Genomic DNA, 26,607 nt, shown 5'->3' with positions numbered 1-26,607 from the left:
GGGCACCTCCTCCTTACTCTCACTTCTCAACACTTCCCAGGCCAGACTGCATCTTTCTCCTTTCTCTAAATACATATTTTCCCCAAGTACCTAAGTTAATCAATTTTTCATTTCTCTCCAGTGAGCTATGAATATTTTAATTTAGGTTCCAGGGCTTAATATATACAAGAGACATGGGTGAAAAGCCTGATATAACTTTGTTGAGTATTGCATATTCATATAATCCACTGTTCATCAAACTGATCATGCTTTGAAATTTTGTGTTAAATTGATGAAATAGTTAAAAAGTGCAAAATTACTCTTTTAATACTGTTACTGTTGGACTGATAACAATGACTATCGACAATTCCTGAAAGAGCAAAATAAAATTGATATGAATTAAGAGGGTTGACTCTCTTTTTGCCATGATATTCAGTTTTTGTCAGCAATTACTCTTCTGCATTCCGTGGAACTTGGTAACCGAAGACATAAGCATGCACTATTACTTTGGTTCAATTATGCCATATAAATAGAATTGGATTCCACACTCTGAAACTTTTGAAATCATCTCTCCTGCCTCCCTCACAAATTTCTCAAAGAATTGTGCTTTTTCCTTGTACCCAAAAGAGAATTTACTTTAACTAGGTATTTAAAGTCACACAGTCATGAGAAGATTTTGAATTAAAAATACTGAGGAATATTTCCTCTGTGCACAGTAAAGAGGCAATATATTATTAGTACCATAAATCACTGAGATTATGCTGAGACCTTCAACTTGATCAGATATGAGTTCTTCCCCAGGAGTCCTTAAGAGATTTGCAAACAACCAGTAGCCTTTACTTTTTATTCTCTTTTTTAATTATTTTTCTTTTCTTTTGTTAAGTAAAGGTAGCCTCAAAGAGTCATGGACATCCTTCCACAGTTCTTCCACTGCAACATAAGAAAATACTAAGAATCACTTAGAATTGTTTTCCTTTTTCAGTTTGTTAATTTTCTTCCTCAGAAAATTTCATTAAGTAGGGCCAAGATGTTACTTTTAAATTAATTCTTAACAGACAAGGTTTTTTGCTTGATCATTTATGAGTAAATAATTTAGAAATGGTTAAATCTAATTGTTCTGGATTTAGGAGTGATACTCAGAAACAAAAAGTGGATTCAAAGAACTGTGGTTTCAGTACTGTGCCAGCACCCACATACCAAATATATACTACTTCTGCAACTTCCAGCTTTTTCACCTAAGAAGGATGGAAAGCATTTATGTAATTTGCACATCTGTGAACAGAAATTTGCATGCATAGTATTTAAGAAATTCCTTGGAGATTGAAAAGCAGACATCCTAATAAAGAAAAACAAAGTGGTAATAAGAGTACATGTTACAACAGCAAACACCGGCAACCAATCATTTACAACATAAGCAAAAACACCACTGACAAATAAAGAAAGCACACTTTTTGAAAAATAAAAAGAGGCTTTGCATTTGAAGAATATTTTGTATTTGCGTAATGCCTTTCAATTTCAGTGCTTTATAAATATGAATTAACTATAGCCATGTCTAAACTGGAATGCAGCTTATACACTGCTCTAGAAAGAAAAGTTTGTCATCTGTGGCAGCCTGCAGCAGCCTAGATTTCTTCTGTTAAGGCTTATCACAGGCAATACTGAAGAGCTGCAGTGTTTATCCCTTATCAAAGCCATCCAGAGCAGTGCATCCTCCTGGGTATATGTCCTGACAGTAGTTCCACATCTATGATCATCATCCGTATCGTAATGGCATCAAGTCTTGGTGCACTCACTCCTCTCTCCTTCTCTCCCCTTCCCCCCTCCCAGCAGAAATATGTTACACTGGCAAGAGAACAGTTGCACTGTTATAACTGCAGGTAAATGAAGGGATTCAGTGAGCACAGAGTGCTCACACCCCAGATTAACACACTGATGTCAGCCATGCCTTGTGCTGTAGACATGATCTCAGCTTCAAATCACTATCCCGGTACATTGATTTGTGTTGCTGGAGTCATGTTTAATTGAGACCCAGAGGGGACTGTTTTCTAATCACTCGATGATGTAGCCCCAATCCCAAAAACACCTCCATACATGTCTAATTTTAAGAAGATGAGCAGCATGACTCAAATGTTAAAATTTAAGCCTGTCTGTATCTGTAAATTTCATGTACTCACATTGAGAGGAACATGGATTGTTGATTTAAACAGTGAATTCCAACTCTTGATTTTAGTTGAGATACCTATGGAACACTTCGAACTTCAACTTAAAATATTTAGGAGTCAAAGATTACATGCAGATTTGAAGAGCATTATACTGACTTGAGGGTACTCTCTAGCATTTCATATTGTTCATATTTAGGTAAAACTAAAATTTTAAAAATCAGGAATAAATACTTAGTATAGACACAAACTTCACTTTCTCACAGCTTTTCATTTCATTGTTACCAGTCTCCTTTGGATGAACAAGTGGTCCAACTTTATTCATAGTAACTAATGAGACAGCTTGACATTCACTGTTAGGGCTAACAAGTAAATGGTACCTTTGTATTCATGTGGCTACAATGGTCTCTCTCCATAGGGCCATATCTTTTGGAGTAAGGTAAAGCATGGAAAGTGAACATCTATGACCCTATTTCAGTGAATATCACAAAAAGAAATAGGTTTATTTACACAGATGAGACCCCTTTGTTGTGTGAATAGCCAGCTGAGGTCTTGATGAAGAAAGAATATTAGAGACTACCCCTATATACCTAAGGGGATTTAGAAGGTGTAAAGGAGTTAAAAAAAAAAAAAAAAAAGCAGATATGGTATGTTGCCTCTGGTAGGCTGTTACACAGGTCAATTAGATAGCGGTAATTCCCTATAGTCTAAAGCTTCAGAAGGGGGCTACACATCACATTCCCAGTAACGTAATGGAGCAGTTTATATTGGGTGTCATCATGCAGCACTCACAGGATGGCCAGGGTATCAGACCCAGCCAGCATGGGTTTAGGAGGGGTAGGTTGTGTTTGACCCAACCTGGTCTCCCTTTATGACAGGTGACCTGCCTGGTGGATGCAGGAAGGGCTGTGGATGTTGTCTGCTCGGACTTCAGCAAGGCTTTTGACACTGTCTCTCACAGCTCACTCCTGGATAAGCTGGCAGCCCGTGGTGTGGACAGCAGCACTCTTCACTGGGTTAGGAACTGACTGGATGGCCAGGCCCAGAGAGCGGTGGTGAATGGTACTGCATCCAGCTGGTGGCCAGTAACCAGTGGTGTTCCGCAGGGGTCAGTGCTGGGGCCAGTTTTGTTCAATATTTTTATTGATGACATGGAAGAGGGTATTGAATCTTTGATTAGTAAATTTGCACACGACACTAAGCTTGGAGCATGTGTTGATCTGCTGGAAGGTAAGATGGCTCTGCAGAGACACCTGGAATGGTTGGATGGATGGGCAGAGTCCAATAAGATGATGTTTAACAAGTCCAAGTGCTGAATCCTGCATTTTGGCCACAATAACCCCCTGCAACATTATAGGCTGGGGACGGTGCGGCTGGACAGTGTCCAGGAGGAAAGGGACCTGGGGGTACTGGTGACAGTGGCTGAACATGAGCCAGCAGTGCACCCAGGTGGCCAAGAAGGCCAGTGGCATCCTGGCCTGTATCAGGAATGGTGTGGCCAGCAGGAGCAGGGAGGTCATTCTTCCCCTGTACACAGCGCTGGTCAGGCCACACCTTGACTGCTGTATCCACTTCTGGGCCCCTCAGTTTAGGAAAGATGTTGAGACACTTGAGTGCGTCCAGAGGACGGCAACAAGGCTGGTGAGGGCCTTGGAAAACAAGCCATATGAAGAATGACTGAGGGAGCTGGAGTTGTTTAGCCTGGAGAAAAGGAGACTCAGAGGTGACCTTATCACTCTCTACAACTTCCTGAAAAGTGGCTGTAGCCAGATGGGGGCTGGTCTCTTTCTCCAAGCAGCAACTGACAGAATGAGAGGACACAGTCTCAAGCTGTGCCAAGGGAAATATAGGTTGGATATTAGGAAAAAGTTTTTCACTAAAAGAATAATGAAGTACTGGAATTGTCTGCCCAGGGAGGTGGTGGAGTCACCATCCCTGGATGTGTTTAAGAAAAGACTGGATGTGGCACTTGGTGCCATGGTTTAGTTGAGGTGTTAGGGCTGAGTTGGACCCGATGATCTTGAAGGTCTCTTCCAACCTACACATTCTGTGATTCCATGATCACGGAGCAATGCCTCACTTCAGTAATAACTCTTATGTGGTGTTGAGGGTTAAGTTTCCTGTAGAATTTTTTCCCCCCCCATAAGTTGCTAGGAGACTAAATACTGGTAGTTAAAGGGTGCTTGACCCGGACAAAAGGGAGTTGATCACTTAGTTTTGGGGGAGGAAAAAAAGCTCCCGGAGAGCTGAGGGTGGGGGGGCTCGCTGCTCTCGGCTTCCGGGGAGCACAGTCGAGCGACTGGTAGCTGCGTGGAGTCCACGGCTAACGGAGGAGTCTGGTCCTGGGAATTCTATCATCTGTTGGAGCGCCCAGGAATTCAGAGTTTCTTCGCTGCCCTGCTGGATTTTGGGTCAGCCCGGGTCCAGCCACTGCGGGTTCTCCGGCACTGCTCACTTTGCCTGCCAGGACACCCCCCTGCCTGCCGAGGACAATCCACTGCTTTCCAGCCATCAGCGCCGGAGCTTCCACCGTTTGCCCCTTGGGGTTCTTGGTTTTGTTTTACTGTTATTATAATTGCTGTTGTTGTTTGTCTGTCCTGTTATAGTTACTAGTAAAGGACTGTTATTCCTTTCCTCATAGCTCTGACTGAAAAGTTTTTTTTAATCTTCCAAATTAAAATAACACGGAGGGAAGGATTTAAATTCATCATTCCTAGAGAGGCCTGCCTCTCCTTAGCAGACACCTGTCTTTTCAAACCAGGACATGTGGTGGTTCTTTTGAGAGACCCAGATGACCATCAATGGCAAAAGGCAGAGAGAGTCTGCTCTTTGCTCCGGGGAGGAAATAATGGCTTTATTTTTGGGGGCCCTGCCCCTGAAGAGTTTGGAGCCCAGTAGCTCCTTCCTCATCCCTGTTCTGATGCCAAAGAGCCTGCCCCTTCTTCTCTCAGGGCTTTTACCCAGGGGGGAAGGGGCTAGAGGCAGGGACAAGCCACTACCCAATCAGGGATAAGGTGGGAGTGGAACAGAGTTGGGTTACATTCCAGTGTGGGAGAATGGGCAAGGCTGAGCAGGGACGAACCACGTGATACAGTTTCCAAGGGGAAGAGGGGATACAGAAGAAAACATTACAAACCCCAATATAAAAATGAAACACAATATAAACCCAATTAATGCGCTACAACACTCTTTCTAGAATCCTGGAATTTTTTACATTGGAAAAATCTTCAAGTCATCAAGTCAAGACATCATCAAGTCCAACCATCATCTTGGCACTGCTATGTCAGCCACTAACCCAAGTCCCATATCCACACATCTTTTAAAATACCCCCAAGGATGGTGACTCCATCCCTTCCCTGGGCAACATGTTTCAGCGTTTGACTACCCATGTATGAAGAAATGTTTGTTAATATCCAGCCTAAACCTTCCATGGCACAACTGGAGGTTATTTCCTCTCATCCTGGTACTTGTTGCCTGAGAGAAGAGGCTGACACTCATCTGGCTACAACTTCCTTTCAGGTGGTTGTAGAGAACAATGAGTTTTATTTTCTCAAGGTTAAACAGCCCCAGCTCCCTCAGCTGCTCATCATAAGACTTGTGCTCCAGATCCTTCATCAGCTTTGTTGCTCTTCTGTCAACATGCTCCAGCACCTCAATGTCTTTTGGTAGTGAGGGGCCCAAAACTAAACAGAGTACCTGTTACTCCGGGTAACAGGTGGGTTAAGTACAGGACAACACTGACAGAGTTTACCACTCAATGAAGTTTCTCAGGAACCTGGTGTCATGGTTTAAACCCATCCAGCAGCCAAGACCCATCTAGCCCCCTCACTCACTCCCCTACCATGGGGACTCAGAAGAGAATCAGAAGGGAAAATGCTAGGAAACTCATGGATTGAGATAAAGACAGTTTAATAGGGAAAGCAAATGCCACACATGCAAGCAAAGTGAAACAAGGAATTAATTCACTGCTTCCCGTGGGCAGGCAGGTGTTCAGCCATACCCAGGAGAGCAGGGCCCCATCACACATAACAGTGACTTGAGGAGAAAAAGGCCATCACTCAAAATGTCCCCCTCTTCTTCCCCCCATTTTATATTACTTAATATATGATCTGGAATAACCTTTTGGTTAATTGGGGTCACCTGTCCTGGCTGTGTCTTGTCCCAACCTCCCCTGCACCCCCAACTTCCTCACCAGCATGGCACTACTGAAAGCAGAAAAGGCCTTTGTTCTATGTAAGCCCAGTTCAGCAGTAACAACATATCTATATTATCAACCCTGGGTTCAACACAAATCCAAAACACAGCCCCATGCACTCCTGTGAAGAAAATTCTTCTCTCTGTGAAGAAAATTAACCCTATCCCAGCCAACACCAGACTCCTAGAGATAAGGAGCTGGCTATTATTTACCCGTTTGTTTATAACAACTAGTTTTGATACAATGTTGATTCCATCAGACAGCTTGTCCTGGGTCATCCTGCTCCCTATCTTTTCATGTGATAGGACAGTTGTGTTTTGAAATTCTTACAGTGTACATACACCAGCATCATCCCAGCCTACAGCCCTGGTACCAGGGTGAAACTGTGTGTTTCTAACAGTAATTGAGGCAAGAAGAGTATAGTACATTTCTCTGCCATGCATAGCAGCCATTCCATTTCCCCCTTCCCCAACACATTACTGCTAGCCATCATCCATATTTGCAATGCAGAATATGTCCTTTTGCATATAAAAGTCAATGGCAGCAGTTTCTTACCAGATCATACTCTTTGTGATTATATAGCTGATTTTACAGCAGTCCTGGTCACAGGTTTATGCTCCCAACCAACTAGATCTTTTTGGAGCAAGGCCTTGAAACCATCACACAAGCTTGCATAGCAAGCCACAGTCACAGTCAGGGACTGCCTGGCTTCCATCTAGTGCTACATCTTTTAGCACGGGGGAGCTAGGTTTAAATAGTAGAAGTATCCATACATATTAAAAGAAGTGGGAGTTAATTATCTAAACAACTTTGTGGATTTGGACTGAGCTAATACTAAGTTAAAAGTCTTTATACCTTTTACTAAATAACTTGGTTTCCTTTATAGTGCTTCAGGAATTAGGATACCATCAGCTAGCAGAACAGAGAATAAACCAGTGGAGTACATTCCTTTTATTCTCTAGAGTTTAGGTGCTTGGGCCTCAGGGCATAATCTTGCTGAAGTAAGAATTAAAAATATAGCTTTGAAAAAAAAAGTACTTGACCAAGAGGCACGAAAGAGTTTCACATGAGCACTCATGTAAAAGGAGCCAAGTATCCTTTCCTGTGAGGCATTATACCCCAGTTCAATGCATGAGAATATCTTCAGGAGAAACATATGTCTTGGCATGCAGACCTCTGCTGTGTAAACTGTCCCATTTGGCTGTTTTGTGTTGGTCTGTCAGATGAAAACATGCAGCCCACATGGTGTTTTGCTCCTTGAAAATATTTCTGATGATAGTTGGTTGGAAATGATATCTCTGGCATCTCTGTCAGAAACATTCAGGCATGTGAAATCCACCTAAAACTTTCATTAGAGACCTGCATTCCTAAACTGGAACTAATGTTAAATCTGTGAAAGAGCATATTTCTGAAGGACTCAAATAGTCTTGATTGTATCATTGTACTTGAAATAGACAGAGAGGTAGAAACTGCTATATGGAGTGAGCTCAATATAGATTTCGGTTGGGTTTTTTTTTATTGTTTGTTTGTTTGTTTGGGGGTTTGGGTTTTGTTTTGTTTCATTTTTGTTTGATTTTTTTTTTTGTGGTTTTTTTTCCCCTCTCATTTCTGTGTTTTACGTTGTTTTTATTTTAATTGCTTCATTCTGAAGTTAAGACCAGGCTTATTCTTAAGTTAATGTTCTGTGCAATAAATCTGCTTTTCCGTTAGAACAAAAGTCAGCAATTCTTTTGGATAAGAATTAATGAACCATCTCAAGAAATTTTGTTTGTTTTTTCTTTTATTTACTTCTAAGGGAGACAAACCACTTGTGATTCACTGTTCCATATATCAGTTTTCCTAACACATTTGCAGTTGTTCATTTGTGCAAGAAGACCTTGATCAGACAAAACTCCCACTGGTTTCAATGAAAAACTTCAACTAAAGCACATAGAAATGTGAATTTAATTGTCTCCAGATATTACATCATATGCAGATTCCTACCCTGATGGTTTTAGGATTTTATCATTAGAATTGGAGTGAAAGACAGATTCAGAAATTGCTTCAGCCTAGAATTTATCATATGTTGAGTATTAGAAGATTCCTTATTCTACATGATGTCCTTATCACCTTTAAAATTAATTAATTAACTCTTACAGTACCTGTATGAGCTTAGGAAACAGCAGCATTTTGTCACTGTGGAATTTTCAGTGATGATTCCATGCTTTCCTAGAGGAGAAAAGATGAGTGGAGTACAAAAATCTGTTTCCATTCTTCTGAAAAAACAGGCTGGAGGGATGGATTTATTCTACCATTTAAGTAAGGTTTGAGTATTTTCCATGCATGGGTGGAATCTAGAAAAGGAAGAGGGCTTGTGTTTTAATGTGTGTCTGGCCCATTTGAGAGACGACATGTGGAGATCTCTGTCTCTCTGCTCAGGAAGACGAGAACAGGCATGCTGGAAGCTTACACAGGAAAACAATATCAAAGATTTTGGTGTAAGGTTACAAAGTGATAGGCTTAATGGGTGCAGGTACTGACAGGATCCCAGGGACTGGCATTAAATAAGAACATGAATACTCCCTCTGTAATGACTAGAATAGTGTACACACACCTCCAGGGGACATTTGTTTCAGATGTTTGTCTCTAAAATATATTCTCATTTAACAGATGAGCACACTCAGAGGCTTGTTTCTTTCTGAAAATAATTTTCAATTGAAAAGGTCAGTTTCTCTAAATACTGCAAAATCTACTTAAATTACCTAAGAATGAGCTCCTCTTGTGAAAAATTAAATAATGACGCAAAGTTAATGAATGAACGGATCCAGCTCAATTGATCAAAAGCTTCTGCAATACAGCCACATGAAAATGTTTCCTCTGTATATGTGTGTATTTGAGAAATCATATCTCACCATGACTGTGTCAACAGTTTAATTCCAGTGACAATGATAAGAAGCAATTTAAAATATATATCTTTCAAGAAGAGAAGTAAATTCTATATGTGGGGCTTGAAGGCTCCTTATCTTGGAGGCTGTCTGGTGGATAAGGAGTCCTAGTCCTTCTTAAAGCTTGCTTATCTACAAATCCAGTGATCATATTTCCTCTTGTGCTGCAAGAACTCACACTGATTATCATTGGATGTAGGCAGCATAAGTGGCTTTTTTCAGTACATTATAGCACATTATGCAAATTTAGCATAGGTCTTTTGAAAGAAAAATAATTTTTATATAGAAAAAGCTTTTTTAAAAAATATTCAGCACCCTATATTTGTATCAGGAAAGTATTTTTATCACAAAATTGAAAAAATATTTTCTTTGTGTCTCTTCAACTTCTTAAACCTTCCAGTCATAGAAAGTTTCTTTGATGTACTGAGTATGTTTTCAATGTGCCTTTTTCAATGGGTGCAGTTTGAGCTAGGGCTGCTGGAAGTGAACTCAGATCAGTTTTAGGTTTGGTGATAAATACTCTACACCAAGCAAGTTATGGCAGCTGGGACACAGCAGTTCATCTAAACTGCTCTCTTTGACTTAGATGCCACAAGTCAGGCGCTTGACACTAAAGAATATAGCCACAAAATACTATTGTAACATGTTGCAATAACTATTATGACAAGTAATAATATAATGTATTTCACAAAAAAAAAAAAGATATTGGGTAAATCATTTAACCATGACTGCTGTTTCCAAGATAAATGTGCAAATCTGTAGGAGCTGAGAATTCAGTTGATGTCTCTTAGCACAGTTTTGTCAAATTTACAGTCAGGAAAAAGGATCTGCTGGAAAGAAGGAGAAAGGACAAAAGGAGAATTAATTTTCATGTTAATTTTCACATTCCATCCAATCATTAACAGAAAAGCTACTCTAGGAGATGATCATAACTACTTTGCTGGCATCGTGTCCTGTCTCTGATAGGTGGGCACTAGCACATGTTTAGAGAAGGGTGCAAAAGCAAGGCAAATATCAGGTAGGCTTTTTTACCCCAAGTATCAGGTAATCAGAGATTCAGAGGTTTTGAGAACTGAAAGCTTATTTGGACCATTATATTTAACAAACCCCACTATAGACAGAAGAATGCTCTGATCACTTAATTTCCTCCTGCCTTTTTTGCAGGCTCTTCAAGTACCTAACTGACAAAAAAATTACATTGTGACAGAAAGGGAAGGAGTACATAATGGAGGAGAGTTTTGGAAATGGAAAAATGGTAAACCCAGTCACAGGACATGGTCTCAGCGCCTAATGACAACAAGGAGAGAAAGAGATTTGGGGCTGGACAAAGAATGGGCAAACTGTGATTGTGAAGACAAAGAACTTTACTCCATATCTGGGGGTGTTCTTCTTGCCTATCCTTAGGAGTACTTGGGGCTTGTAGAATACAAAAAACTAGTTCAGTATCAGCAACACTGAATAAAACCTGCTTACACGGGATCAAGCTGACTGTTTTGTTCATTGTTGTATTAAAGCACAAGAAAAGCCTTACATGGAAGTCCTCCATGAGAGGGCACAGCAGCCAAAGTGATGCTGCATGTGGACACAAACTGCAAGTCAAAAGTAACCTGGAAGGTTTACTGTACTTTAGGCTATGCCAGTAACTAGTGAGCTGTAGGGAAAGGAAGGGGAAAAGATGTTTGAGATACAGCTGGACTGAGGTGATAAAGACACAGAAAACTGATTTTTCTGACTTCATTTCTTTTTTGACTTCTCTCATAAAATCCATAATTTTGCCTAATCTCTCTTTTTAACTATTCCTACCTTTTCCCTTCCCAAAATTTGCAGTCAGATTGCAGTTCTGTCATTATTTGCAGTCAGATAGCACTTCTATCTTTAAGTAAAAGTCATTTACTGACAAGCACAATTTTTTAATGTGTGTTTATTTTAACTTTGCTCTTTCTTCAGAGCCAAGAGTCTTATCTCACTACTTAAGTTTCTCCTCACATATGAAACCATTTTGTATGTTAAAACTCTCTTGCTGCCATGCACTCCATGTCCTCCTTCAGGTGGGCTACCTCTGTTATTCAAAATGTTGACTCAGAGTGAAAGTTTACAGTGGTATAAAAACCTTTTCCAATTCATTCTGTGTTCCTTTCTCATTAATTGTTAACCCTCTCTTTTTGTTTGTTTCATTTTAGTTTTCTTTTAACAGCATAGAACATTAACCTAAGGGTTTTCATCAAATAAATTATATTTCCAATATATGACAGTTAATTTAAAGGTTTGTTTAGATTTCCTTCTGAGTATATTGCTCCACATTCATCAACATGACCCTCACCTGCCATTTTACTATCAGCCTCTAGTCCTCTTCAGTTCCTTATGCAAATCTTCTCAAATAAATTGAGCAGGACAAATCCTCAACCTCTATAAATACTGATTACTAAGTTTTCTGACTTGGTTATAATACCAGTGTTGACCTTTCCCCTCTCACACTACTGGACCATCTGGTCTAGCATCTTTCATTCGTATATTTGGCTGACTCAAGCAGACACATCATTTATGAGGTTTAAAATGAGCAAGCCAGTTAATTAGCCTATGCACAGAACAAGGAATGGGAAATTGTCCTGTTCCTAAGGTACCTTTTGCTGTCTCCATTGCTCACTGCTGCAGCTGGAATGAAGTTACACAATGTGGCTGAACCAATCCAGCTGCTCAGGACTGCTCAGACAAGACATCTTCCTCCCACATCTCTCTTCCCACATTCTTGGCCTCATCATACTGTTTCTCTCCTCACATACCAGGCCTGCCAATTGTCTGATATCTCAATAAGCCAATTTAACTACCTAGCCCACAAAAAGCTCTTTATTCACTTTCCTGTCAAGTCCATTTTCCATCCATTTAAAAAGTTGATTGGTGTGAGCACAAAACTGTTGAAAACCAGATTCGGCAGAAGGAAAGAGTCAGGAGTCTGTGCTTGGAGAAAGTAGTAAGATGTCCCCACTTTTAAAGAGAGCAAGCCATTAGATAAGATGAAGTCCTTTCTTGTAAACCCACTCTTAGAATAAATTAGGCTGCCAAGCTCCCCTGCCACTCAGCCAAAGGAAGTCTTGCTCCCTCCCCCTATTTCCAAGTTCTCCTTTGTTTCCTCTCTTTTTTCTCTTAGTATTCCTTCCTTCCATCAGCTCTGGAAATCACACTGCCTGACTGAACTTTTCTAATCCTGAGGTAAGTCAACTCATCTCAGCAATCAGTCAAAGTAGAATAGACAAACTTTTTTGCTGGGTTGAATTTGCATAGATTACATTAGCTTACAAGGAGATCAGATGAGATCCTAGAGACTGTGTAAGATAAGCACTGGAGCTAAGTGGTGCATAAGAGAGGTGAGAAAGGGCAGGATGGAGCACTAGAACACTTATTCCTTGTTGCATTTAAGAAGCTAATTTGAAACTATACCCATAGACTGGTATGGTCAAAGCTGGGTTCTAAATCTGAATTAAATGTGGGGTTTAAAGCATTTCTGTGCTACAGTATTTTTGCAGAGAAGAATAAAACACTCAGAGTGACCTGCTTTGGAAGATGGAAGTAATACTCTAGTGCTTATAACTCCCTTTCCTTCTCCTTTAAATACAAAGATTAATTGTTGACATATCTTTCTGAAGATCTCAAGATATGTTTTTTTGTTTTTCAAAAAATGAGTGCTGCAAAACAGACTGTCTGCAATTCATTCATTACTTTTCCTAGAGGGAAGATATTGTGAAGGAGAACAATTTGGCAAGCTTGTGGGTAAAAAATGTGATGTTACCAGCTAGTCACCTTTAGGTTTTTACATGCAGAAAGCATGATTAGAAGGTGATCCTACTCAAAACTTGAGCGTATTTTGCTTTTTATGTCAATGCAGCATGCTGGGAAGTGCCAGGGCCTTGGTCTGGAATGTTAGTACAATATTCCTTGAAGATCAGAGCTGCAGTTTAAAGAAAACTAAGGACGTGTACATACAGATACAGGTAATTTGAGGCACTTGAGAAGTTTAAGGACAAGCTAACTGAGCTGTTGTGTCTACACTGACTACAAAATTAACCTGTCTCTCTGCAAAGCTTTGCTACTAGCTCTCTATCTAGAAACTAGCTTATGTGCTGGAGAATGGAAATTCATGTCCCTTCTTTTAATAATGACAATATTAATGCATTTTTATGCGGTTTTGTATGTTTTTCTATAAACTAAGTAGGTCATTTTTTCCCCATGCTACTTTTCTTTGGGTTCTACAGATTAATTTAATATTGAAAGAAACTGCATGTAGTCACTCGTTTATGGTATACTAAACATCCTTTGCTCTAGTTTTTAGGAAAGAGCTATGTTCCTCATTCTTAAGATTCTCTCCTTTATTACTCTGTAAGACTTTATCATATACTCACGTATCTTCTTCCTAGCTAGCCTACTTGTGAAAGTGCATAGACTGAAAGGCCTCTCTATTCCCTCAGTTGTGGGGAATATGTCTGCTTATTATGCTAGAGCCTTTTCTACAACTCTTTGCATAGCTACATGAATGTAACAAACATTTTGATTTGCTCATGTAGAGGGACCCACATTGCATATATTTGGTTGAAATTTATTTTGCATTGCTAGAGGAAGAGGAACAATTTACATGGTATTTTAATTTTTAAATAAATTAAAATTGTGAGATGACTATTCAGAAGTAATAAAAACAGCTACAAATATCTTTGAGTTCCCATTTATTTTCATAATTAAAAGTGAATATTATTTTGTAGATAAAGCTATTTCATTTTATCTTCCCAATATAAATAGTTATTTGAATAATAATTATTCTCTAGGAAGTTCTACATTGATTTGATTTTTATGCCAAATATGCTTTGAACATCTCTTAGGGACTGAAAAATCTTCCCACTCCTTCAGATATAAGAAAATCCTCTCTTTGCACCATATATAACCTGATTAAAGCAAAAAGAAAGATTTCTATGTACTTAATGTGTGCTTATGTTCATAATACTTAAATCAGACTATTTCAAACCTATCCTGGCAGCAGGATAAGAAATCTGAAAGTACTTTTATTTCAGGTTCCCTATTTTTTGTTTTATTTGAATGAATACACAAACAAGGCTTTTAAGAGGCTTCGGTCCCTCTCTTTGTAGTTACAGTTCAGAGAATCCAGAGGTGTGGGACTGAACTGAAAATATGTGGGGTATTCCTAGAGCTGCCAGTAATAGGTAAACCATGAAACAGTCCTTTGCTTTGTTTTCTTTGGGAAAATTGAATTCTTGAACAAGAGAGGAAAGGGGAAATTTAGAAAAAGACTTTTTCAGATAAGCTCTTACTCGGGTAACCAGTCTCCTATTTAATAAAGAATCAACCAAAAAAAAAAAAAAAAAAAAAAAAAGGATGACTTACATCTAATATGTACCTGTTAAATTACTACAGAAAGGAGAGGGCTACGGTGTACACGGGACTTTCCACCTGCCCTGGGACCTTCACCCACTGACATCAGCCATCAGCCTTTTGGGCACAGTAGGTCCTCTTTCCCTTGCTCTGCTCCAAACCTGGGGGGTGGGAAGCCTTTTTCTTCTCAAACTCTACTCCAAGTCTCTCATTCCCAGAGGGTTGCAGTGGACAGGAACCATGGTGTGTGTTCACTTCCCTTCTGGCAAAGCCAGTTTAAAATAACAAAAAAGGTCGTGGAACAGCTTAGTACGAATCCAGTCTTTCGTGTTGCTGCCTCACTTGTTCTCTGCTAGGCCACATTTTCGAAGGTGCATTTAATCTGTAAAGGCTTCCATGCAAATAGCTCGTTTACGTAAAAGTCCAGGGAGAGCAGAGGGCCCACAGCGGTCTTTTTCCCTTCATCTTCCCCTTACTCGTTCAACACCTAGTAAAGAAGTACTGAGGTACTGAAAAGACAGGTTATTATGCATTGAGAACTGGTGTGGCAACTGTAGCTTGCCCTTCATTAACGCGTGCATTCAAGCTGAGCGACTTGACGTGAAGTGGCTGGAGCCTCCCGGGGAAAGTTTTCAGCGCTTGTGTGTGTGTGTGTGTGTGTGTGTGTGTGTGTGTGTGTGCGCGCCTTCACAGAGTTCCACACGGGAGCAAAACCTCTTTCCCATTTGCTGCCTGCTGCCCTGAGGGTAACAAGTCTGAAAGTTTAGCAAGCTCTGTGCATAACTTCACATCACAGAAGCAAGTGCGTATTCTCCCCCTCCCCTTTCTTTTTCCTGCTTTTAAACACCTCCTTCAAGTTTGCAGTTGGGCAGGACTCCAAAGGTGCAGCAGCAGCAATAAGCTGGAGTTCAAAGTTAGCAGTAAATTGCACAACTTCCAGCTCATCGCTACGCTCGCTGACTATTAACAAGCTGAAAGGCGCCCAGGCAAAAAAAATAGGGGAAAAGGGAACACCCTCGAATTGTTTGGGGATCGCTGATGTTATGCCGCTGGGATCATGGCTCCTTTTGGAAGGAATTTATTAAAAACACGGCATAAAAACAGGTAAAGTGTGTGGGTATGTGGAGGAAAAGGTAGGGCGCTATGGGATTAATTACTTTTTATACTTTTTGTTTGGTTCTGGAGCCAGGATGTGTTATGCGGACCGCACAGTTCACGGCAGCTGAACTCCGGGGCTCACCTGCGAGCGGGAGCCGGGCCGGGGGAGCGGAGGGGAGCGGACCGGCGTGTGCCGAGGGAAGGGGCTTTTCCGTCTGTCCCTTCCCCCGGATCTGCCGTGCCCCTCTTCGCTCTGGCTCTTTTGACTCCTGGGCAATATTTTCCGTGAGCGGGAGGTAGCTCTTCCGGACTTGGAACCCTCTCCGGCTAAACCGAGGCAGTGCCCCGCGCCGGGAAGGTGAGGCTTCCCGCCGGGGCCGGGAGAACCGGCTGCAGCCCCGACGTTCGCGTCCCGTCGGCGGCCAGGGGGAACCCGGAGCTCTTCCCCCGCCCCGGGACAAAACTCCCCGAGTTTCTCAGGGAAGGGCCGGGCTCCGGGCCCCGTGCCATAGCCCCGTTGCCCTGAGAAGTTGACCGTCAGCCTGCAATCCCTTCGGATCTAACCCGTCCCTTATCTTGTCCGCTGGCTGTCAGTCTGGGAGGTAGGAGAGCATTGGGCTCTCCGCGTGGGGAGGCGGGGGGTAATATATTTGTTGTTGTTGTTGTTGTTGTTTAGCCTTTAGTCCGGGATGGACTTTTAGTGGTTTGTGGGGTTGCTGTGTTTTGTTTGGGTTTTTTTTTGGTTTTGTTTTGGTTTTTTTTGTTTGTTTGTTTGTTTGTTTGTTTGTTTGTTTCCTTAGAAAATTCTTCAGAAGGACTGCTGTGGTCCTTGGGTCTCCTACTGGTTAGTTTCTTCATGGGGACTTTGCCCCTTATGCTGTACATGCTTCCACATGCCCCACACACGGGCTGCAAAAAAGAGAAAGAGGATTATGTAATCATGTTAGGTGCTAGGGTGGTACTAGATTTTTTAGGAGTAAATTTTCCTGTGTGTGCAGTGGCTGAGCCCATCTAACTAAAGCTGAACAGAAACGGGTCACTGAAATTTTGCCTCACTGAGAAACTCTAAAATCACTTGTAATCTCATTCCCATTTCTCCTAGTGCTCTTCACTGAAATTTAGTTTGTATGTAAAAGAATGCAAAGGATGATCTTTCCCATTTCTTTTCCATGTTTGGCTTTTGGCTTTCACATTTGATATACTGAAAATTATTGGGGGGGTGGGGGGTGGGGAGGGGGCTTGTATTTGTTGGAATTGTGTAAAAATATTAAGTTAGCATAATACATAGAATATAAATTAGAAAGATTATAACAGTCAATGTTTAAAAATTGGATACAATTTTAGAATTATTAATATTGTAGTTTACTGATTAAACAGTGTATTTTGCTAACATGTCTGAAAATAGTAAAACTTTGATAGAATTCTCATGTGGCCATTTATTGTTTTGAGGATCTAAAAAGGTGGCTATGAATTTTTCTATGAAATTGCTTTCACACAGAGCTGAAAATTTATTACTCCTTAAATGGAAGTTCTGTTCCTGCTATCACTTACCTGAATAAGGATTAAATCACAAAGCACAGTTCACTGTGTTCAACAGTGAAACTGTTTCTCTTTTGGGTATTTACAATATCTTCACACTGATTGCATCAATCTCACTACGTTTGCTGATGTGACATTTTATTCCTCAGGAAAAGAAACTCATAATCCAAAGCTTTAATTAGGCCAATAAAATACCGAATGAACCATAACTGTAAACATCTAAGACTTTCTATTAATTTTATCCTCACATCCCCAAAAATAAATAAATGCCTCTAATGGCTGAGAGGCTTTGTGGCAGTAAGAAGGGGCTGTATGACCACAGATGTATGTAAGGGGAGGGGGTCAAGAACAAAGCAAACTACCTATTTCTTAAGATGTGTTATCATCTTCTCACATATTTAAATTTCTGCATATTTAATGTTAGCTTTGATACTGAATTTCGAGAATTAAACTTTGCTTATGCAGTTAATAAAATGGTTCTGCAGTATGATTGAAGAGATATGTATTAATTATTTCTCATTTTAATTGTATCTTGTTGAACTCATTTGAAACCTTGAGAAGTGAGTTTAAAATCCTTCACTGTGTTTAGGCCAGTAGTTGGAGAGTCAGAACTTGTGGCTCAGTACTTTGTCTAACTACCTGTAAAGAAAGACTGAAAAGGGTAATACACAAATGTATATCTTTAACCTGCTGCTGCTTTTTAAAATAGGTTTAGTGCTCATTCACGTTTCTGGGAAACTCAGCTTTTTCCTTTTTCTCTGGAAGTTCTTTATGACCATTTACTACATGCAAATATAACTCCTGAAAGTCATAAGCAAATGAGGAATAAAATCTATGTTTACATGAGGACATAAAGCTAATCTGAGGCAACAAAGGTAGGTGGAATAAGAGCCAGAAGGAAAATGAAGGCGTTACAGTCATTTGCTCAGATAACAAGATGACACCAATGTAATTAGTTCTTGTCTTGCAGCATTGTCCAGAGGTTCCAGATCAGGCCCTGTTTAATAGTAGGCTCTTCAGTCAGCCTCTGCCCCTAAGACCTCAGAGTTTAAACAAAGAGGTTACTCTAACTGAGTCTGTGTCTGAGCAAGAGGCGAGAGATTTTGTCCATTATGCCAAAAGTCTTTAGAGAAAGAAACTGAGATTAAACCTCAGGAAGACAAATCCTGTGCTGAACTACTGCCAGAATTTAAAGATCTTCAGTCAGTATTGCTCCTTTGGGCTGCTGAAATGTCACTCATACAGACACAGCACAAAGCCCACATAGCCAACAGATCAATAAAGCCCTGGTTTTATTTCAGGGGAGTGGCATCTAGGATTCTGACTCCAACATATGTTTCTTGGGAAGAAAGACAGTAGTGATATTTTGATATCTTTTCCAACAGCTGTAAGTAGTTTTTACACTATCTTTGTCCTTCTGTGACAACCAGAAGTAATCACAGTCCCCAGAATGTGTATGTGCTTGTCACTATGTCCCCAGGAGAACAATACTTCCAAGACACCCCACCCACTTACAAACCCTGCGCAGCAGGGACAGGTTGTACCCTCTGAGGCAACAAAGGAAAAATGAAAGTTTCCTGCAGGACTAAGGCTCTGCAACATGAATAAACTCAAGGGGATTTTTTTAAATGCAAATCTCTTAAAGACATTTACTTTGAGAGTGAGAGAAATGCTCAGTTCACATCACACTTCAGAGGTGTTGTGAGGGCAGGAAATCCTTAGCCGAAGGTGGAGGAAGAGAAAAGACACTGAGTTATTTACTCATAAGGTCTAGTATTGATCTAACACATTGCTCTGCACAGAGACAAAACAGCTCCCTATCCAAATACAAGAAATACAGAAAATACATTTGTGGTGTTTAAATACCAGGGTTTCACATTGTATTCCATTTCCTGGTTGCTAAGCAGAACAGGAATTTATGCTGCACTTATTTTTGGTAGGATTAAGACTTCTCTGCTCTTGGGTGCTACATTTGATCACTTTTGAAAATAGGCATTTAGGTTTATTTAAGTACCTCAAGGATATCTGGATCTATGTCATGGTGAGAAAACTGATCTTGTTATTTCTTTCATTGAGACCACTTCCTTGGGTTTATGCACATAAGCCTTAGACAAAATGGCTGAATCTCTACTGTTTCATTTGTGTTGTAGCTGTGATACTGAAAGGGAGAGGGTACAGATAATCCATCTTGATGCTGTAGGGCTGTCCTGTTATGCTCAACACCTTGAGAAATACATTTTGCCAGTGTACGTCATGCTGGTCATATGTTTACTACAAAAGTTTGTATGCTCTGTTGGCATGCAACAATTCTGAACCCAGAGTAGTGTTTCATGATTAAATAATTGTGTTACAAATCTGGTAATATTTAAAAGTGTTTACTGTTTACTGTGTGTTAAATGTGTTTACTGTGTTTACTTCCTGATTTTTTTCTGTCTCTTACTGTTTACTATTTTCCACTGTTTTCCACTTTCACTCACTGCCACAGGAGTTGGAGTAGTGTTTCTCTGTAGGAGGGAAAGACTTATTTGCCTACTCTTTAATTCCTCCTTTCTTTAGTCAGTTCATTTCTAGTTCAGAGGTAGAAAGAAAGACAATGTATCTTCATTCAATGTTACAGATATAAGAGGGAGTTCTTCCTGTCCTGGCAGTCAGAGGCCCTTCCTCAGTGAGAGACCCATTCAATTATTCTCTCAGTTTATATATTACAGTGCAGGGTAGTGAATTAGATTAGAGACTTCATCTATCTGATACTGATCTAGCATTTCCATGATACCTCCTTTTTTCCCTCCCTCTAGTACTTTCTCATTGCATCTAGTTAGCACCGTGACTTGTGTATTACTCTGAATATCTCTTCTGCTCTACCTACAGTTGAGTACACTGATGTACATTTCAAACCTTGATGAAGTAAAACTGAAAAAGCTCAGCATTGAGGTTTGGACTGGTAAAGCTCTTGGAGATCAGCTGCTTGCCTGAATGAACTGTGTATGACCCACATTGTAAGTCCCATGGGATTGTGTGAGATGTCTAATACTCTTGGATGAGTACACATGGATAAAAGTCTATATGAAGCTATAAGGGTGCTTTTTGATACAGGACCACAAGGTTTTTGGTATGTATGTTGGAGGGGGTAGATAAAAGTTTTAGAATAGGTGGTGCTGCCCGTGTTAAATTTTTAGATTGAAAAGATGGGGCTTGTTTGATAATGGTAGAAGGCATTCTTTTTATATATATATTTTTAAACATTTCCCTGAGTGTGAGATGTATTAGTGAACCATCAAAAAAGTTGTTCCTTTTTGAAACAGACTTCATACATTATAATTTATTTTCTGGTCTGCCTTGGAAGCTTTGTCTCAAGGGTCCAAGTGGTTGCATACATTTTCTAATAATCTTTGTACATATTTGTTCACTTCACTTTCAGGAAGAGTTTTTTGTCTAGCAAAACACTAACTTTATTTCTAAAGAGTTAATTATCTACTATTCTGTGAGGGCAGTCAGTAATTTCATCCTGAAGGAGTAAATAAAATGAGTAATAGAAGTGTAATACTACACTATCTAAGAGCATGACTTAGGTTAAGCTGAAGTTAATCTGAAACACTAATATAGTGTAGAGTCAGGCTGAGTGATATATTTCAGAAAAAACTCCCATTTTTTTTGGCAGAAGATTAAAAAAAGAAAAAATCTTACTGGTTAGTGGTCATTTCCAATTTTACTGTTGAAAAACTAGTATTGTGCATGAAGAAAGACACATTGCTAAATATGTAATTCAGTAGACAGAAGTAAGTTTTCCAAGTTGGGCATTTTTTAAAATTCTACTAACTTTAATAAAAGTCAGTGATAATCACAGAGTAGTACCTCCTGATTTACCTATGCTCATAAAAAAAAAAAAAAAAAAAAAAAAAAAGTTTTTTGTTTGTTTTATATTATTAATAATAACAATTTAAAACTCTGGTCTGAAACACTATTATTTGAAAACATTAACATCTCATATACTGTACAAGCCTTAATTAGTTAATCCAGCTTCTATATTTAATATGATGGTAAATCCTTATTAATAGTGACAGAAAGGATGATGCAATATAAAAATGTTAAGACCACGCATTAAGTGAAGCCCAGAACTGAATGTTGGACATGCTGGTACCCAGCTGTTATTCATAGGTAACTGAGCTATTTTTTGTCACTTGTATTGCTTCTTCTAAGTGTTATGATACTCTTGAGATGATGACTTTCTGTCTTCCTCTGTAGATTGTTTCCATGCTAGCAATTCCTCGGGTATCACACAGAACAAAACCGATGACAGAGTTTCAGAAAGCCTTGTCCAAAAGAATACTTTTTTGAGCATGTTTCTGGAACTTGACTCAATAGGCTCTAGGATTAACCACATTGTCTTTTCCTGGTTTGACCTAGTCAGAAATACACTTAGGGTGTGGAGGTGTTGCAATAGTGATCGCGATACTGACTTGTTTGTGACCTCATACAACCAATAAGCTTACTTAGTTTTCCTTAGCAGTAATTTGGGTGTTAATACTTACATGCCTCAGGAAAATAAGCAGGACATGACTAGACAGTGTAAAATGTAAAAGTGCAGTGTGAAAGCCAGTTTGTGGGAGAGGTAGGAATTACATCTGTGAGTTCTTTTTTTCTGGTCCTTTTACAGTCCACTAAATCTTGATGCCGTGCAGGAAAGTGAGACAACACTGTGGACTGTTTAGGTTTGATTTTATGTGATATTTCTGAGGAATTTTTTCAATGGTCTGAAATATTCCATAATGTTAATAATGTTGTGTAAGGAGGGTTTCAATGTGCCAGAAAGAGAAATAAATAAAGAAATGCCATGAGCATCTTAATACATTTTCAGGTGGTTTTGTGAAGTGAACAAAAGAAAAGAAAATTACCTGCAGAAACTAAAAAAAACAGAAAGGAAGGTTCTGGATAGCAATGATAATAAAGTTGTCATGTAATTGTATTTTTAATGCTATGAAACCCAGGTCCTTATGCCATATGGAAATGAGCAAAAGGCATCAAACTTGAAAGAAAAAAATTCTAATGCGTGTTTGGCACATCTCTCATGCACTTTATTTTTACTTTTTATTTAAAGATGTTTTTCTCTTTCACCAGCTTTTGTGTTTCATTCTCATTCCTCTCTGCCTGAGTGCATTTTTGCCTCTTGTCAGTTTGAGACATTTAAATTGTAGTTTAGATGGTTCCTAGAAATGTATTTTTGAGCATCAGCATTAGAAGAAGCCAGGCTACGTTGTAATCTTGGAGTTGATGTAAACCTCTGGGTTGTGCTTGTTTTTTATGATTTTTTTTTCACATTAATTAATAAGTTGTAGAATAATCACAGGAGAAAAACATTTTTATAGAGAAGGTAAGTGTTTGCTGTGAATGTAATGTTTGCTGTGAATGTAATGTATAATTTATTTATATTGAGGGTCTAAATCATGAATCTGATTAAGTTGCTTTCTTTATTTTTCAGGCCTATTTACTCTCTTTCATTGATGTATCATAATAGTAAATATAATCATCTCTATTGAAAAGCAGAGGGTTGGTTTTTTTTTTCCCTCCTTTTAATAACACAAAAATATTGAATCTTGAAATAAATATGCAAAAGCATAATATTCTCATGTTCAAGGACAAAATCAGGTTTATGAAAATTTAATAATCTATTAGCCCTTTGTTTTGGTCAGGTATAAATATGTTTACCTTACTTTAGCTTGTAAGTGTGTATGACCTCACTGGAATAATGCAGTTGAATGGAGACTACTAATTTTAAAGAGAGTCTGCCCTTGGGTCTTGAACCTGCAATTTGTTTTGTGTTGATAGATTCCATCATCCACGTAGAACATCGTACTTTGCTTTCCCTAACCTCCTTCAATTCGAAGGAATTATTTCTACAGAGGGTATTTTCCACTGTGAAAGCACTTTTAAGCTACATTTTTCAGAGTAACAGTTGGGACACTGTTTTGATGACCTAAAGTATACCTCATTTGCCATAGGATGTTATCAGATTTTACTCACTGATCCAAGAGTGGTTTAGTGATATTTATAAATGTGGGATCTTGTGCTGATCATGTTCAGCTGCTGGTATTTTGGTTGGTAAAACTGATGTTTTGAACTGCTATTTCGTTTGGATGTTAGCTGTTGGCAGACTTCCTCTGGACTGATTGCTAAGGCTGGGTATACTTTTTAAACTTGATTATTGCCTGTATCTCTCAGGGCCACTTTGTAGTTAATATCCTGCTTTAGGGAAAAGCCCTGCACAAATTCGGTTTTCTAACAACAAGTTAGGATTGGTATTGACTTTACTTCACTTTCCCATACTCCTGACACTTTAAGGATTATGTAGATTAACTAATAATGTTTGTTTACCTACAGAAGTCCCTACAGGTGTCAGACAAAGATCAAAGTTATTCTTGGAACTGCAGTTGTGGATGGTTGCAATACTTTTGCTGATACTCATATTGCTCCTGAGATTCAAGTACACAGTAAAACACAAATGTCAAGCTCCATCTTACCCTACTCAAGCCACTAAAAATTTAGATATCTAGTCATCTAGGTACTCTTTGTAGTTAATGGATACATCTAAACACTTCCAGAGGGTAATTCATTCAGTCTTAGACAGGCTGACAGTATGGGATTAGTCACCCTTTTGGAGGTGCCTATTTTATGCCACTGATTACAGAGGAAGGTCAGAAAATTATCTGACTGCACATCTACATTTTTAAATAGCTTAAGGTAGATGATATGAGCTCCACCCAATCACTTTTCATGGAGCATGCTCAGATTTGTAAAGCTGGTTATTAACCGTCTTTTGCACTCATTTTAGAAATTAAAAAGGGAAACATGAACAGAGAGGTGAATTACAGGTCGATGAAGTATGATTAAGGGAGAACCATCCTAAGAGCATAGATGTCTTCCCAGACCCTGTCACAAAATTCCTACCTAGTTTTGGGCAAGACACATAAACCACAGTTTACAGAACTGGTTATTCACTGTGTGTTCCTCATTTGTAAATTCAGTGACCTGTAAACTCTTTTACATAAGGGCTGAGCAAAGGAAGTTTATGGATGTCTTAATTTTGCACATCTATGGATATCAATTCAGTTAGACAGAGTGGGAATTTAAATGAGTGGATAGCTTTGGTTTGTAAAAAGGTTTGTAAAAAGTTCTTTCCCTACAGGAATATATGGAGATAAATTTAGTAACGTCAACCTGAAAAGCAACTGAATATCTCATCATAAAGGACATATATCAAAAGTTTAAATTTTTAAGTGTCATCTAAAAGGGTTGTAGCATACCTAGGAGAAAAGATACAAGTAAAAGTGCACACATATTGAAAAAAAAGAGTAGGTAACAAGAGATAGTTTTATGAAGATGCCTAAATGTAGTTCTAGTCACCTAAGAATTTGCAAGAACTTCAGATGTTTAAATTCTGACTGGTAGCACACTTCAGCCACCTGTATTCCTATCATGTCTTACACTGACCCTGAACACCCTGAACACTGTGCAATTTGTGCTTTCCTCATAATCCATTTTTCAGGAAAGTCTTGTAAAGTTATTCTAAACTGAAATTCACTCAGTATTTAATGTTGAAGCTGCTTAATTTACTTCTGGCTTAAGCTACAGTAAGGCAGACAAGGACAAGGATTAGTGTTGAAAGCTTCAGTGAGAGAAGGGAATCAGGTTTTAGGTTGCTATTCTAATTATTTTTTATTATTATTATTTTTTTTTTTTTTTTTAATGCAATGAACATTTGAACATAATCCAACAGCATTTAAGTCCTTCCCTTTTGTTCATGTTTCTGACTGCTTTAGGTCAGTTCCTGCTGAACTTGCTGGTGTCAACAAACCCCTTAGGAGTTAGGAGTTCAACTCTTCTGTAGTACTTTCTGTGGGAAGTTGAGATGTTCAAGTGAGCATTATGAATTTCAGCAGCAAGGAGGACACATGAAAGTTATAACATTGTGTCTGCAATGCCTCAGTACCTTCTGTGTCTCTGACAAAACTAAGTACTGTCTCTTATATGCATTTAAGTGAGGCAAGTGACCAGTGGAACTGAGAATGAATCTTTCTGTGGATACACTGAATCAAACTAACTTTTGTTGAACTAAGTATCATGGAAATCTTGAACAACAATGTCTGAAATTTTTCAGTACTTGGCTGCTTGTTAAACATATTTCTTTGTGCTAAAGCATTCGTGCCTGGTAAGCATATATTCAGTATAAAAATCCATTTATGACAGCTTGTGTTGGATGTGATCACAGAATGAATATGTATAGCTCATAAGATATACTGCCATATATGGACAATAAAATATATTACAACCCCCAAATTTTTGTAGATATAAACAATACATGCAGAAATAGCCACTTCTGTAGATTGCATACTTACGCATCTACCTATTACAAACCTGAATTCACACCAGCCTGTCAGAAATGGCAAACAGAATGCACATCACAGAAGAAAGCTAAATATGTGTATTTCTCCCAACGTGACAGAGCTGTTCACATGGCAGAGGGAAGCTGTCACTGTGGTAACCACTCAGCTTATGAAGTACCTTGTTAAAAGGCCTTTTTATCCTTCCTGAGTTATGAAGCCATCTGAATTGCTCATATGTTGAAAGGATCCCCACCTGCAAAGACATTTGGATACATGAAATAAAGAAACATAGGATTAATTTGAATGTTGACTCAGTCTGACTTTCTGTGAACTGATGACAAGTAGTTTGCAATGTCTTTCTGGTGTAAAGGCTGCTCGGGATAATCACTATCCTGCCATAGATGCATCTCACAAAACTAGCACCATTATTTCTCGGGCCTGCCTTGGTCTTTGGTCACAGTCACACAGCTATGCTTAGCTTCCTCTGTGCCCACTGCAGATTTTTGGCCTATACCTGTTCTTCCTGTTCATCACAATTCTTTTGCCAGGATTCACCACCTTTTCAGCTGCATTAAAATTTTGAAGTTCCTTCCTAAACTGTTCAATCACATTTGGACGGCTATCTTAGGTGGTTTAACAAGGCTTTTATCTTTATGGCTTAATTCATCATTACTCATTTGAGATCAGACAAGAAGCTCACCTTCAGTGTGAGAGTTGTGATGGACAACTGACATGGTTTTGAGCCTCTTCATATGAACCCAGCTGGAAGCACATAATCTGGACCCATTATGTCTGTCACAGAACAGGTTTTGGGCTTAAGTCATAATTTTAGGATTCACATGGCTTTTTATCTGAATCACATGGAATGTCTTTCCTCTGCAGTCAGCATCCTTCATCTTCTTCCAGCTAAAAATTGTGGGGAGGGGGCTACTGGACATCATTCTCTGTGTCTCTCTCTTGTC

The 26,607-nt window shown here is 39.2% G+C and overlaps 1 protein-coding gene across 4 annotated transcripts in view; it reads left to right on the top strand.

Annotated features, from left to right (window-relative positions):
* The first annotated feature begins 15,464 nt into the window (after positions 1-15,464).
* The window catches only part of RASSF9 (Ras association domain family member 9), a 35,259-nt gene continuing 24,116 nt past the window's right edge, over positions 15,465-26,607 (top strand). Inside the window, exon 1 of one of the 4 annotated variants that reach the window (XM_040063227.2) lies at positions 15,465-15,734. In XM_040063227.2, coding sequence (XP_039919161.1) covers positions 15,688-15,734 — 47 coding nt within the window. In that variant the 5' untranslated portion in view covers positions 15,465-15,687. Of the gene's footprint in view, positions 15,735-16,051; positions 16,087-16,117; positions 16,331-20,363; positions 20,377-26,607 lie in introns of those variants that run through there. The other 3 variants (XM_040063229.2, XM_040063228.2, XM_058420432.1) reach the window with 3 other exon arrangements.

Source organism: Hirundo rustica, chromosome 4 (assembly GCF_015227805.2).
Source record: "Hirundo rustica isolate bHirRus1 chromosome 4, bHirRus1.pri.v3, whole genome shotgun sequence".
Lineage (NCBI taxonomy): Eukaryota > Metazoa > Chordata > Aves > Passeriformes > Hirundinidae > Hirundo > Hirundo rustica.
The sequence above is the reverse complement of the archived record's forward strand: the minus strand, read 5'-3'. Positions and strand labels throughout refer to the sequence as shown.